At 40.3% G+C, this 16351-nt stretch overlaps 1 protein-coding gene across 3 annotated transcripts in view; it reads left to right on the forward strand.

Annotated features, from left to right (window-relative positions):
- Window positions 1-10255, forward strand: part of LOC147117052 (enhancer of polycomb homolog 1-like) — a 245519-nt gene extending 235264 nt beyond the window's left edge. For 2 of the 3 annotated variants that reach the window (XM_085987654.1, XM_085987651.1), the window contains 4 exons: window positions 416-534; window positions 1512-1647; window positions 3517-3886; window positions 8606-10255. In XM_085987654.1, the coding sequence (XP_085843780.1) occupies window positions 416-534; window positions 1512-1647; window positions 3517-3886; window positions 8606-8678 (698 nt within the window). In that variant the 3' untranslated portion in view covers window positions 8679-10255. The other variant, XM_085987652.1, reaches the window with a different exon arrangement.
- Window positions 10256-16351: the final 6096 nt, after the last annotated feature.

Here is a 16351-nt window from a genome sequence, read left to right on the forward strand (position 1 = left end):
GTCCGTGCTTTCTTTCCTTCCTCCCCCAAAAATATCTCAGTCCCTCTGATTTTTATCTTCAGCTCCTCAGAGTTGATCAAATGTTGTGTAAATTAAATCCTACTGAATGGTATGTTGTGTTGAGATGACTAGTCTTAATTTGTGGGGATGGTTGACTTGATAAATCACTTGTATCTTTCTTGCTTGGAAAGGGTAGTAGCATCAGTACACGTTGGAGAAGTCGTATCTCCATGAACTTTGTGTCTAATCAACATTTTTAACATGAAAAATATTGATAATTTTAGTGCTGTTACAATATTTACATTGTATGTAGAATCTGCCCGTTTTGGAATTTTAAGACCGTGTAATTGCAAGTATTTTTTCACTGCTCTTAATTTTGCATCAAATTTGCCTTAATAAATTAATTTGTGTTCAGCATTTACAGCAGAACAATACCAGCAACATCAACAGCAGCTAGTACTGATGCAGAAACAACAGCTTGCACAGATTCAGCAACAGCTAGCACATAGTAATTCAGGCTCCAATACTTCACAGGTAAGAATGAGCAGAGCGCTGTTCAGAAAAACCTGTTACTTTAAAAGTAGTACTGTAAACCACATAGAATTTGACATTCAACAGCAAATGTGACCTTCAGATGAAGAACATTATTTATAAAATTGCAATACTTTTAAAGACCGTCTCATCATCAGAACTTCTTTTAAAATTCAAATCTTTTCACAATTAGCATTTTTGTCTCCTTTTTAAATATCTTTTAAGCAATGACATTACTGAAGGAGACTGAAGCTGACTGTGAAGCAAGTTATTAACAGTAGAAAAAACACAGGCAGGGATGAGCAGTTTTATCTGTTCAGCAACCCATCTGAGTCTGATTGACAGTTGAAAGCATCATATATCACAGTAATGCATAATCTGTTTTTAACCACTGCTGCAGTAAATTATGCTTTCTCAACTGAACCGCAATAGTACTGTAGGATTGTGGCACACTTGGCATTTAGAAATTTGTGATTAAAAGTGAGAAAAGGTTTTGTTAGATGCCTACCTATCCAGTAGAGGGAGTTGATATACTAAGTGATGCTGTACAACTCCAAATTATTCTTAATATTTTTTTATACATATTCTCCTATGAATGTACCTGCGGCTGCTGCCATCAACAATACTATTCTTGGTTACCAATGAGAAACCCTGCAAGAGCAGTTCAGTGGAGGAAAATGGTGCCTGGAAGATGTTTTATGCTGTTTACTGTTCCAAGCAGTAATGGGTGCCCCAGTGCATCGTGCCATTATATTTGTAGGCCTTTTCAATGTTAAATGAAATATACACAATTGCTATACAATTCATAATGGCTTAGCACTCTTGATGTTGGTGAATTTTGTAGGATACATACACCTGAAATATAGCAACACTAATTCTAGTATTGTAAGTTTTCTAGTAAAACTTGTATTGATTTTAGATTGTTTAATGGAATATTTCTGGACCTTGTGTGATTTGATACACTTATTTTTATGTGGCAGGGTTCTGTTTCAAAAACATTGGATTCAGTTAGTGCACAATTTGCTGCCTCAGCTTTGATGACACCAGAACAGTTGATGGCATTCAAGGCGAAGGAGGAAGTAGTGCTTGGAATCAACGGTGTCCTACAAGCCTCAGGTGAGTCTAGATGTTAACAAAATGAGAAGTTAATTAAATAAGTATGATGCATATGTCTGTGGGGAGGGGGGGGGGGGGGGGAGATACAAATTGTAGAGAATTGATGTCATTCACCCTGCCCTGTGTAGCAATTCCTTTGAAGAATTTTTGCAATGCAATTACTTAGCATTGATTTTATCTCTTTTTATATTTGCAGTACTAGGAAATGTGCAACATGTTGGGCCATAATTTGCTGTCAAAATAATGATGAGATCTAAAGTTTCTGTATTTGTGCAGTAGATATGAACTAAACATGGCACAGAAAGTTGCGTCTTGTCCATTTCAGTCTCAAGTACCCTTTTAACAACTTGATAAGTATTAATTACTGCCAGTCAACCTCTGGCACTGAAAATTAACTATCACAAGTGTGGAGTCTCATTCCATCAGATTTTAATTGTTGGAGATTTTTAAAATATCAAATTTAAAGCTAAAACTTTTTTACTTTTTCTCTCTCAATCCAATCTTTTCTCCCCTTTATTTCTCTTTCTGTACCTGATTTGACATTGAATTCACCCACTCTAACTTACACTTCCTTCTCAGTCCTTGCGCTGTTTATTTCACAATCCTTCAATCTGATTGGTTAAAGAGATACACAGTTGCTTTCCCTGTTCACTCAGGTCCCAGGTGCCCTGTTTCCCTCGCTGCATTATCAGCTTGTGCTTTCAGCAACTTGCCATGCAAACATTTTTAATCCTAAACGTGCAAGGGCAAGTCTAACTAACCGTTAGATGCCTTGCCACAGCATATTATGGCCCATTATGGTAGAAAACTCTTCTGACTTAAGCTGATCCAATGCCTATTTTAATGATTTTTAAATGAAATTATAAACCTTAAACAGAGCAGTGTATTTTTGTTTCTGTAAAGTTAGTATGCATAATGTGGAATACTGTATATATTCACATATAAGATGAGAAATTTGTCAGCGATAAAAGGTGGGAGTCATATCCTCTCTGGTTTCCCTTCTGGTTGGTTATCATCCTAGTAAGGCAACTTCTGCAAAAACTGGAACCCACAGAAGCAGCATATCCTTGCATTTCAATCAGTTGCTGCACTCCATTCCATTAGCACTATAATATTTAAATTAGTTTTCTCTCTTGACTTTAGTTCAGGCTCCTGCTGATTTTAAAGTCAGAGAGAGTTCAGCAGGGTAGCTACAGGGTGGGACAATTTAAATTTTGTGTGGGCTTCTATCGAATTTGCGAACTAAAGTTGCCATTTAAATGTCAGTGGAGTGGCGCAATGCCTGGTTGGAACAGTTGAAGCAAGAGAACCAGCTGATCTGAAGGTGACAGTTTTGTGAAAAGCTTTGTAGCTATGACCTGTTTTTTGGACGGTAGAATACGGAGTTCACTTTACATGTGGGAGATAATCACTGATGGATGCTCTGAGCAAACAAATATATATCCCACAATATAACATTTCCTAGAGAAGCGCAACCCTTGAACCTTCACAAGCGTCATCAGTGCTTTGAGTTTGACGAGGCTCCTTGCAGCCCTTCCTTATTCCTCCTTCCACCCATCAAAAATATATGGCCAGCAAAAAAATGTAAAAGACCCGTCAATTACATCTGCTGTTTGCTCTAGCTTTTCACGGTACTTGCTCTGCTAGTCTGAAATGAAATGGATGAGAACTGAACTACTTCTAGCTCATGATGCCTTCTCAAGTGTAAACGGGCTTCATTTCTTCAACATAACCCAATCCATCCTGAAAGCTTTGTATATGGACATTGATTTAAATGTTTTCACTAATTTTTGATTGACTGTTCCTTTGCCCTGGTCCCAAAATCATGCAAGTATTATGTTCTAATTCTGTGTTTTTGCTTTCCTTCAGGATCGTACAAGGGCTTACACCTCACTAGTACCATGCCTACGGCACTTGTACAAACCAGTCAATCATCATCATCATCAGCAGGTTCAGCCTTACTGCCACCCTGCAGCAACACACAGACAGCAACTTCCCACAGTGCACTGAGTCACCATGGAAATGCTACAAACTCTAGTCCTCAGGTTCTGCTTGGCAACAGCCTTCGTCTAGGTGTACCTAGCTCAGTAGCTGCTGTTAATTCTGTCGCCAGTCTGAATGCACGTCATATACCTAGAACTTTAAATACTGTTCCGACATCTGCCTTAAAGCTGGCTACAGCAGCAAATTGTCAGGTGCCCAAGGTTCCAGGCTCCACCTCCATGGATGGAGTACCAAGGTAAGCTCCGTTCTCTGACTGAAGACTTGCATTTTAGAGAATCTCTCTATTTACTGTATAGTATAGATTTACATCAGTTGAGCCTTGATGACGTTGACTTTTTCATTAAATTCAGTATTTAACATGATTTGGTTATAAGTGGGCTTTGTTATGGAAGAAGAGTATTGACTTTAACAGCTCGTTTCCTTGTGTGCTGTAGTAAAGATGCATTTTATGATGTATATAGTTTAAGTCTGGATGGTGACATTCTTTATTCGTGCGGTCTCCATTGACCAATGAATGGATTGTTGCCCAATCGTGTGAGGATGGTTGGGGGAGGAGTGTGTGTGGAAACAATGGGATTTCTCAGAAATGTGAAATCCCAGCAGTCTTCAATTATATGCAATCTTTACTCTTCTGGCCTCTCACATGTTTGAGTGTTTCTCTAGCAACCGTTTCAACCTGTCACCCACTTGTGGCAGGAAATTCAGTTGGAGAACACCTTGTGATATCCAAATTTATGGAAAATGAAATCCATTTGTGGTCGGTAGCACTTTCAGTTTTAATCTCTCCATGTAATTGTGGCTAGTTATTTTGAGCTTGTGCTTTTGTGCGATCTTCTGTTTTTGTTCACATTTATACTACTTGTGTGTGCTAGTTTCAGTCAGGGCAGCAAAAACGGTACTACAATTGACCTTGGGTCAGAAAAGGACAGGGAGGAAAGTAGCCAGGATTATTTCTTCTGATTGCTATCCATTGATGCCCTCCCCCCAAAGCAAGATGTGTGTGTGAGAACATACGATCAGATTTGGGGTTGGCTGTGATTGCTCCTTTCCCCTGATGGTCAAACAGCCTGCCAGAGTTCACGCATGAATAATGAGTTGGACAAGGTACTAGAGGGTGTCCAGCACTTGTTGAAACATACCCCAGCAAATGTCAACCCCTTTGGGAATGGGTGGAGAAATATAACAATAACAAAGAAATTACACCAATGCAGTCCATTTGCTTTGTCTGCAGCGAAACAATTAGACCAGCCCATGAGTGAGCAATATCTGACTAAGATAGGCAGTGGAATGTGTCATTTTTGTAAAGCTGGTTTCAAGCCACCAGCAAAAGTTGGACAAGTTCAGTTCCTTGTCTAGCAATGAGATTTGTCCAGACGATCTGAAAGGTACCTGCTTTTACAAAGCATTTTGTCTTGATTTGGTAACTCAAGACAAATGCTTTGGCACTTTTGTGCTTCAAATTGGCTTTGTAATCAACTATGGAAGTTCCCTGCTTCTGATTTCCACTATTTGACATGGTTCATTTGAATTTAACAGTGGAGGAAAGAATGTTCATTTATCTTTGACATGGTTTTTGTTCTTTTGCATTTAGTTTACCCTCTATATATATTGGTGTGAAGTGGTTATTTTTGTATTTTGCATCAACCCTGTTATGTTGCCTTCAAAGCTTTAAAGCTTTATATGTAGCAGACACTATAGCAAGACAATGTATTTTCATGGTTTTAGTATGGTGGCTGACTCTTACAAGAACTATGTCCCCAATGGTTCTTTCTCCTCTTCTGCCTTCCCCAAGACAGTTTTGATTAGTTTATTTTTGTGTGGAATCACTTTTAAAGAAAGGAAGACCTCAAAATGTAGGTGATAATGGCATTTCTCTCGATCAGTACCCTTTTTCACAAAGTGCTGGTGAACATTTGAGGAGCTGGCTTGAAGGAGTTGGTGAGCCCACTGGTGCGATGTCACCAAAACTCACTGTTCAAGTGGATCAACTTCTCCCCACACACAGATTCTGAAAATTTTAAAATTGATCTTAATTTTTTAATGGTTTGAATTTTTATATAAAGGGGTACTGATGATGACTCACTCTTTAAACATCACACCTGCAGGAAGTGTCTCTCCATAAACACGTCACTGGCCCTGCAATTCATAGCGCCATAGAGACGTGATGTTGCCACCCAGCTGGTGAAATAGGAGTCATAAAAGGAGACTTTACTGCAGCACATCGGGAAACTTTAAGGGTAGGAGCAGGAGGTTGGGAGGCAAGTAAAGTGCTTTTGTTTTTTTAAATATTTTTTTTTTTAAGTGAGCAGTCGGATCGTTTCCCCTTTTTGGAAAAAAAACCTTATTTTCACTTTTAAATCTCTGGTTATCATAGCTTCAGAAATATATTTTGATATGAAAGCCTGCTTAAATTTATGTGGCTCATTTGGAATTTTGAAGACCATAATTCAGTAAGTCCTGTGAGTTCTACTTTGACATTTTTAAATAATACATTAAACGGTGAAGAAACATTCTTTATCCATGGCTAATCCTTTTTGTGGTTTTAACTTAATTAAACCATCCATGTTCATAGCTCTTGGTAGAAGATTGTGCAGCTGATATTAAAATGATGTTTTAGTCTTTATATTGCTTCAGGCACAGAACAGAGTAGTTCTTGAATGTAATGTAAGTATTAACTAAAAATCTAGTTAGTGTGTGTGTATATATTATATATATATATATATCCTGCTAGCAAGAAATTTATTGGAGGACTTTTTTTTTTACTAAGTATCTGCTTTGTGCTTCAATAGAACAACAAAATAATGGAAATTTCTCCAGGGAGTGCTAAGCAAGAATAACTTAACTGTGTGCCCACCCTGGGTATGTTTTGCTGGCATTCCCTCATATTAACAATGAATGGAACAGATGTGTACTATAGCTATATGATGTAATAAACATGCACACAAGTGAAGTGGAAATTCTGAATAAGCAGAATGGCTGGAAAATGTGCAGAAAGCTTGCATTGTTTAAATAACAATTGTTAATCTCCGCATGCAAATCAGTAGACCATCGTCTAATTATTGGGGTGGGTGTTACACAATCACTGGCCTCCTGGAATTTATTTGATCTTGCGGGGGGGTGGAGAGGAATTTGAGTTTTTCCTAAATTGGCCTATGGTTTTTTTTCTCTCTTTTTGCCTGTCTCAGGACATTGCAAGGCTGCATAGATGGGTGAGTGAATGGGTGGTGGTGTGAAGAAGTTACACCATGTCAGTATAGAACATGCTTAATGGACCAACTGGTCTTTACCTGTCCTCTTTTGGACATTCATATGTATTTTTGCACCTTGCAGTTGTCATACAGATCCCATGATCATTCCTCATCTGATGCTAGATGTAAGGTTTCACGCTTGAATTGCATCGCAATTCTTTTTCTCCCCTCATTGGTGGCACTTACTGAGATATTGTAAACTTGACATTTATTGGTCAATTCTTCAGCTGCAGCTGTTAAACTAGGACTAGTCTATTTCATTTTACTTAAGTTTGGCATTATGCAGGTTTTGGAAGATTTATGATAAATATATGGTGAAAACATGCATCATTGCTTTAATGCAAGTCTTACTTTAGTCTGTTTGGTGTTGGGTCATGCCAATACTTGTATTGTCTCTTCACATTGCATAATTTGTGTAATGCATAACCTGTTCCAGACGCCATTCTGCCGTCTATCTTCAAGCTGCTAGGAAATGATTCTTGGAAGGATTGACTGCTGGTTCCTTTACCAGCAAGACTGCTGGGTCTAGTTTACTTTCAAAAATCCAAGTCCAAGCTTTCATGTTGACCATTAATCAAGTGTAGGGTATCATAATTGGTCTTTGGACCATGCTGTAACAAAAACACCAGGCATGCTTCATGTTGTCTAGGAGAGAAAGTAATCTGTGGCTCAGGATAATCATCTATTACTTTTGAGGAGTGCACTTTTGTGAAGACCCTCTTAAAAATATTGAATTGCAGTGGAGGATTTTCCAGCGCACATTGCCATAACGGTTACAAATCTTAGCATTTAGTTCAACTGTAGGAGAAGTGGGCATCGCACCATGCCATTCTCTAAATATTGCAATCCTTTCCACTTCAACATCATTCTCAGTTGAAGCAAGTGGACTGAACAAGTAAACTATGATCACCCATCCAGGGCAAAAGCCCTGTGTTCACTATGAAGGAAGGCTGTATGCCATGGATGCCTTCTATATAGGGATAATAGATTATTGAAGCCATTGGATCAAGTTCATCGAGCAAACATTTTGTAGATTGCAGTGCTTTTATATTAATTCACAGTAATTGAGCTCAATGCCGTAGTGGTTGATTTTATAGACCAGGTTGAAAACCTCATCTGAGGTTATTGCTTCAAATTGTGTTTTATTTCTCTGAGATTGCCAAGTCTGTTTTGCTAGTCTAGCCTTCCTCTTTCAAGAGAAACTATAATTTGTCTGAAGAACTTTGGCATCCTATACAGAGCAACCAAGTCAGTTTACTAGTCCTTGCTGATGTTTGACTTATTGGATAACAAAGTACTAGGCAATCCATTATTAAGATAAATGGCTTGTTACTTGAAAAAATACAGGGAAATGTCATGAGACAGTGATACTGGAATAAATTATGGGTCTGACCGTTCAATTGTGTATATATAGCAAGCAAAATGCCTGGGCAGATTGGAGTCGGTGGAAATTGAGCACTCGTGTCATAATCTTGTGCAGGGTTACATACATACACAAGACACAGCATGGGGCAATGGGAGACAGAAACCTTTTTTAATTGAATAATTGATAGAGATCTTAACTGATTCATTTCATAAAACCTAGCTAAAGTTGGGTTACTGCAAAGGTCAATTTAATCCATTGCTACTGTTATGTATTTTGATATGTTGTAAATATGAAAAATGATCATAGAGCAGTGACTAACAGTGTATCTCTCTTTCTCCAGGGAAAACCATGACACAGAAAAGCCAGCACTAAACAGTATAGCAGACAATACAGTGGCAATGGAAGTAACGTAGTGTCCACAAAGACAGCTGCAGCCTTGGGAACTCATTTAGGTGCTATGCATCAATAGCGTTTGTGAATGCAAGGGATGGTGGAATGCAGCACATTGCGTTTCCATGGCAGCTCTGGGGACTTGATGGCAATGCACATCTCATGCTTTTTTGTTACTGTTAATAGGAATTGACATCTGTAAATTATGATACAGCAATTATCTGTACAGTACTGCATATTTGTAATACACTTGTATATATGTTACTTGAATACTGAACTGTTCATTTGTGATGCTTTGCACTTGGAAAAAAAACAAAATTGCAACCAGTAAGAGTGTGAGATGTGAGAGATCTATAGAGATGAAGTGTCATCACATCATGTGCATGGTGCGGAACCTGCTGTTTTATCTATTTATTGTGCTGTGTTTACAGTTTTGTACACTGTACCTTCATTGGTTCCTGTGCTGTAGTCAATGTGTTAGGTAGCTGTGGACTCCTCGGTATTTTGTATATGGTGAACATACTTGGTTCCCCTCTGGGTCCCTGAGTTTCTGTGTATCATGTAAAAATGGTGACATACATACAGATTTGAAAATTAAGGCATCGGTTTGTAAATGGGGATGGAACTACTTCATGGAGACATAGGGATCTTCCACTTATATTTGTTCTAACGCAAGTAACAAGCTGGAAATGAAGTCACACTTTTTTTTCAGAAGCGGAGAAGCTTCTGCAAAATTATTTTAGCACTAATTATTTTCTATGCTGCTTAGAGATTTTTTTTGCTCATTTGAGTTTAAACAAATTGGACGTCCTTCAAAACAAATCTGAGCTGTATCAGATTCCCTAGCTTTTTTCATAGTTCATCATTCAGTTATTTTTGTATCTGTTCAAGTTGTAATTTTCTTGTTGATTTTGTGCTCCTGTACACGCAGACTTCATTCTTCACTTGTTCACGTGAAAAAGAGAAGAAACAACAAGGAGATAAGGGAGATGAATGCAGTAGTTGCTGTACGTGTATCATCATTCCAGTTTCTGAAACAGCCAGCTTTTACTTTCAGATTCTTGTGAAGGCTATAAGGCCAGAACCACGATATCGGGTGCCTTCCTTTGGAAATAATAGACCTCTCTTCTGTGAAGAGATTGGTACTTAACAGACTACTACTAGTGCTTTGTCAGTACCTGAGTCTGAATGCCCAGTCCAATGGCATATTTATCCTCAAGGTTTTTAATCCCACCTGGAATTGTGACAGAACTCTCACAAAATAAACCCAGGGCATTATATGTTGACCAACAGCTGTGTTTTTTTTTAAATTTTGTATCGTGTGTTGGAGTTATTTTTCTTGCTACATTAGAAAGAAAAGTAATTTGTGTATTTACAGTATTTTGTAATTGAAGCATTATGAAATGTGAGCTCTCACCATTTTACCATGCTGGTAAGTTAGATTAAAAAAAAATCTGGGGGGAAATTATGTGGCTGGTAATGCATTGAGGAGGTAACTTATTGGACCACTTCATAAATAACTTAAGTTTATAGCATACATCTTTTTCAAGACCTAATGCTTATATTGAAAAAAAGTAAATTGATCCTTGTTTGAATTTCAGTAATTACTTTGTTCTGATTATTTTCATTTTACTACTTTATTGAATTGCACAATTAGATCATTGGAAAATAATTGCCTCTTAGTCATTACTTTTATGTTTAACCAGTGTGGTAATGGGAACATTCTTCCTCATTTATGAAGCATCCACATACAAATAGGAAATTGCTGTCTTTGAGGGGATTAATCGCCTAGTCCCTTTAAGAAACTTGTGCCATGCTGCCTCCATCTTGGCCAGGTGATCTGCATATATAAATATACAAGTATTTCAGTTTTATTCCCCTCACCCATCAGCAGAAATAGTTCTATTCTAATGGTCCAGTAAAAGTCAGTTCTTCAGCATTGTTCTTTGTACATTTGATAGTTCTGGAAACAATTTTGAAAATTACTTTTTTTAAACAATTTGCTCCATTATCAATGTCATTTTTCAGTAATTATTTGCTGTGTCTCAGTATTGGTTTTGCTCCAGTTGGTTTAGCTCAACTCAGATATTCGTCAGCAGGTGGTTGATGCCAACTTCTAGTTTCAAAATGTGCTTTGAATATCATTGGATCCTTCCCCATGGTCGTTATCCAAGATAAAGGTCTATTTTGTTTTCCAACATTGCTTGACTTTCAGAACTGCTAGACCTGCTCCAAACTTGCTAATGTACTCCACTTAGCCATCAAGTGAAGAGGACGGTTATCATAGCCACAAATATGTTCCTTTGTCCTCTCGGCACATAGACCTTTTTTTTCTAGTTCTAACAAAATTTCAACAATTGCCTCACTGGGTGCCTGTTTTCGTTCAAATCGGTATCAAAATTAATGGATAATAAGAAATGGACCCAACCAGTAAAATCTGCCTTGATCTAATCGGTAAAGCAAGGAATCAACAAAGTTCCCAAGTGACTTTCTAAATTATCATAGAATGACACAGGACAGAAGGAGGCCATTTGGCCCATCGTGCCTGTGCCAGCTCTTTGAAAGAGCTATCCAATTAGTCCCACTCCCCTGCTCTTTCCCTATAGCCCAGCAATTTTTTTTTCCTTTTCAAGTATTTATCCAATTCCCTGTTGAAAGTTATTTTGAATCTGCTTCCACCACCCTTTCAGGCAGTGCATTCCAGATCATCATAACTCGCTGTGTAAAAAATGTATTCCTCGTGTCACCTGGTTCTTTACCAATTACCATAAATCTATGTCCTCTGGTTATCAACGCTTCTGCCACTGGAAACAGTTTCTCCTTATTTACTCTATCAAAACCCTTCAAGATTTTGAACACCTCTATCAAATCTGCCCTTATCCTTCTCTGCTCTGAGAATAACCCCACTTTCTCTAGTCTAGCCATGTAACTGAGGTTATCATCCCAGGTCCCATTCTAGTGAATCTCCTCCAGCTTTAAGGCCGTGACATTTTTCCTAGAGTGTGATGCCCAGCAAGGGCCTAACCTGTGTTTTGTAAAGGCTTGGCATAACTTCCTTGCTTTTGTACTCTATTCCTCTATTTACAAAGCCAAGGATCCTGTATGCCTTTTTAACAGCCTTCTCAACTTGTCCTGCCACCATCAACGATTTGTGTACATACACACCCAGGTCTCTCTGTTCCTGCACCCTCTAAAATTGTACCATTTAGTTTATAGTGTCTCTTCCTACCAAAGTGAATCACTTCACACTACTGTTAAATTTCACCTGCCATGTGTTTGCCCATTTCACCTGTCTGTCTATGTCCTCCTGAAGTCAGTTACTATTCTCCTCATTGTTTACTACATTTCCAAGTTCTGTGTCATCTGCAAACTTGGAAATTATGCCCTGTATATCCAAGTCCAGGTCATTAATGTATATCAAAAAGAGCAGTGGTCCCAACACTGACTCATGGGGGACAGCACTGCACATTTCCCTCCAGTCTGGAAAAACACCTGTTCACCACTACTCTCTGCTTTCTGTCCCTTAGCCAATTTCATATCCATGCAGCCACTGCCCCTTTTATTCCATGGGCTTTAATTTTGCTAACAGGTCTATTATATGGTACTTTACCAAACACCTTTTGAAAGTCCATATACACAACTTCAACTGCACAACCCTCATGCACCCTCTCCATTACTTCATCAAAGAACTTGATCTTTTTAACAAATTCGTGCTGGCTTTCAAATTATTAACCCATATTTTTCCAAGTGACAATTTTGTCCCAGATTAATGTCTCAAAGTTTCCCCACTGCTGATGTTGGTCTGTAATTGCCAGGTTTATCCCTCCTTTTTTTGAACCACTGCTATATCTAATGAGGATTGGAAGATTGTAACCAGAGCTTCCGCAATTTCCACCCTTCCCTCAGCAACCTAGTGTGCATCCCATCTGGACCGGGTGACTTTTCTACTTTGAGCGCTGCCAACCTTCTAAGTACCTCCTTTATCTTTTTTATCCTATACAGTTTTTTTACTACCTCCTTTACTGCACCCTCTTTAGTGAAAACAGATGCAAAGTACTCATTTAGTACCTATGCCTCTAAGATCTTTTTTGGTCCCCATCAGCCTCACCCTTTGACATAAAAGACTTTCAGGTTCCATTTTATGCTACCTGCTAATTTATACTCATACTCTTTTTGCCCCCCTTATTTCCTTTTTCAGTTCTCCCCTGTACTTTCTGTATTCAGCTTGGTTCTCTGCTGGATTATGAACCAGACATTTATCATAAGCTCTAATACAAAACCAAAATACTACGGATGCTGGAAATCTGAAATAACAGAAAATGCTGGAAATACTCAGCAGGTCAGGCAGCATCTGTGGAGAGAGAAACGGAGTTAACGTTTCAGGTCGATGATCCTTCGTCAGAACTGGAAAAAAGCTGGAGATGGAACAGGTTTTTAAGCAGGGGCAGGGAAAGGGTGGGGGGAGGGAAGAACAAAAGGGAAGGTCTGATTGGATGGAAGGCAGGAGAGATTAAGAGATGGTGCAAGGCAAAAGGAGATGGTAATAGGACAAGTTAAGAAACGAGATGAAGTGTAAATGGCACTGGCAGAATGGAAGTCAGTTGCCATGTGGGAGAGGAAAATAATAAGTAAAATAAATGGGGCAAGAAAGGATAGGGGCAGAGGTTACGGTCTGAAACTGTTGAGTGCAGAAGGCTGTAAAGTGCCTAATCGAAAGATGAGGTGCTATTCCTCCAGCTTACGTTGAGCTTCATTGAAACAGTGCAAGAGGCCGAGGACAGCGAGGTGGGAGTGGAGCGGAGAATTTAAAGTAACAGGCGACCAGAAGCTCGGGGTCACCCTTACGGACTGCACGGAGGTGTTCCGCAAAGCGGTCACCCAATCTGCGTTTGATCTCCCCAATGTAGAGGAGACTGCATCGTGAGCAGTGAATACAGTATACTAATTTGCAAGAAGTACAAGTAAATCGCTGTTTCACCTGGAAGGAGTGGGGCCCTGGACAGTAGGAAGGGTGGAGGTAAAAGGGCATGTGTTGCATCTCCTGCGTTTGCACAGGAAGGTGCCGGGGGAAGGGGTGATGGAGGAGTGATCCCTTCGGAATGCTGAAAGGGGAGGTGAGAGGAAGATGCGTTTGGTGGTGGATCATGCTGGAGGTGACGGAAATGGCGGAGGATGATCCGTTGAATGTGGAGGCTGCTGGGGTGAAAAGTGAGGACAAGGGGAATCCTATTGTGGTTCCAGGAGGGAGGGGAAGGGGTGAGAGCAGAAGTACGAGAAATAGAACGGACACAGTCAAGGACAGTGTAAACCACAGTAGAGGGGAATCCTCGGTTGAGGAAAAAGGAAGACATGTCTGAAGTACTAGTATGGAAGGTGGCATCGTCGGAGCAGATGCGGCGCAGACAGAGAAACCGGGAGAATGGAATAGATTCCTTACAGGAAGCAGGGTGGGAGGAAGTGTAGTCCAGGTAGCTGTGGGAGTCAGTGGGCTTGTAGTGAATGTTTGTCAATAGCCTATCCCCAGAGATGGAGACAGAAAAGTCGAGGAAGGGAAGAGTCGGAGATGGACCATGTGAAGGTGAGGGAAGGGTGGAAATTGGAAGCAAAGTGAATGAAATTTTCTAGTTCAGGACGAGAGCAGGAAACAGCACCAATAGTCATCAATGTACCGGAAAAAGAGGTGAGGGAGGGGACCCGAGTAGGACTGGAACAAAGAATGTTCCACATATCCCACGAAAAGGCAGGCATAGCTGGGACACGTGGGTTCCCATAGCAGCACCTTTAATTTGGAGGAAGTGAGTGGAGTCAAAGAAGTTGTTCAATGTGAGAAGGTTCAGCCAGGCAGAGGAGGGTGGTGGTGGATGGGGACTGGTTGGGCCTCTGTTCAAGGAAGAGGTGGAGCGCCCTCAGGCCATCCTGGTGGGGGATGGAGGTGTAGAGGGATTGGACGTCCGTCGTGAAAAGGAGACGGTTGGGGCCAGGAAACTGTTAAAGTGGCGGAGGGCATCGGAAGAGTCGCGGATGTAGGTGGGGAGAAAAAATAGTCAAGATAGGAAGAGAGAAGTTCTGTGGGGCAAGAACAGGCTGAAACGATGGGTCTACCAGGGCAATCTTGTTTGTGGATCTTGGGAAGGAGGTAGAAGTGGACTGTGCGCGGGGTTGGGGAACTATATGCCTTTTGCCTTGCAACATCTCTTAATCTCTCCTGCCTTCCATTCTATCACAGACCTTCCCTTTTGTTCTTTCCTCCCCCCACCCCTTTTCCCTGTCCCTGCACTTGCTTAAAAATCCGTTTCATCTCCAGCTTTTTCCAGTTCTGACAAAGGGTCATCGATCTGAAACGTTAACTGTTTCTCTCTCCGCAGATGCTGCCTGACCTGCTGAGTATTTCCAGCATTTTCTGTTTCTATTTATCATAAGCTTCCTTTTTCTGTTTCATTTTAACCTCTATCTTTAGTCATCCAGGGAGCTCTAGCTTTGGATTCCCTTTCTTTCCCCCTCTTGGGAATATGTCTAGTCTGTACCCAAACTATCTCCTCTCTGTAAGCCTCACATTGCTTATTTACTGTTTTATCTGCCAGTCTTTGATTCTAATCTAACTGGGTCAGATCCCTTTTCAACTCACTGAAATTAGCCGCCCTCCAGTTGAATATTTTCACCTTTGATTTTTTCTTGTCCTTTTCCATAACTACTCCAGACCTAATATTGTGATCACTGTTTCCCAAATGCTTTCTCACTGAAACATGCTCCATTTGCCCCACTTCATTCCCTAGAACTTAGACCAGCACTGTTTCCTCATTGGGCTGGAAACATACTGATCAAGAAAGTTCACTTGTACACACTCTAGGAATTACTCCCCCTCCACGGCCTTTATAATGTTATTTTCCCTGTCTATATTAGGATAATCAAAGACCCCCATTATCACTACAGATTTTGCAGCTTTCTGCAATTTGCCTTCAATTTTTTCCCCCCTCCTTCCCTAGATGCAGGAAGGATGTTCCCGATGGTCGGGGAGTCCAGAACCAGGGGTCACAGTCTAAGGATAAGGGGTAAGCCATTTAGGACAGAGATGAGGAGGAATTTCTTCACCCAGAGAGTGGTGAACCTGTGGAATTCTCTACCACAGAAGGCAGTAGAGGCCAATTCATTAAATATATTCAAGAAGGAGTTGGATATATTTCTTAAGGCTAAAGGGATATGGGGGGAAAGCAGGGACAGGGTACTGAATTTGGATGATCAGCCATGATTGCATTGAATGGCGGAGCAGGCTCGAGGGGCCGAATGGCCTACTCCTGCTCCTATCTTCTATGTTTCCCACTATTTGGTGGCCTATAGTATACATCCAGCATGTAATAGCTCCTCTATTCATTAATTCTAACCAAAAAGATTCTGTCTTTGAGCCCTCAAGTGCATCATCCCTTTCTAGTGCTGTAACACCAGATCAGTACAGCCCCCTCCCACCACCCATGTTCCTTTTGTTCCTTCCCCATCTTTCCTGAATACACTGTAGCCAGGAATATTAAGTGCCCATTCCTCCTTGTTTGAACCAGGTCTCTGTTATTGCCACTATTTCATAAACCTATGTGGCTACTTGTGTCTGCAACACACCATACTTATACCACACTCCTTACCCACATGCACTCTAAACCGATCTTGGTGTGCCTCACATTTCCACCCTGTCTGATCCTATTTCGAA

This window comes from Somniosus microcephalus, chromosome 5 (genome assembly GCF_052327205.1).
Source record: "Somniosus microcephalus isolate GS21.2 chromosome 5, FLI_Smic_1.0, whole genome shotgun sequence".
Taxonomy (NCBI): Eukaryota; Metazoa; Chordata; class Chondrichthyes; order Squaliformes; family Somniosidae; genus Somniosus; species Somniosus microcephalus.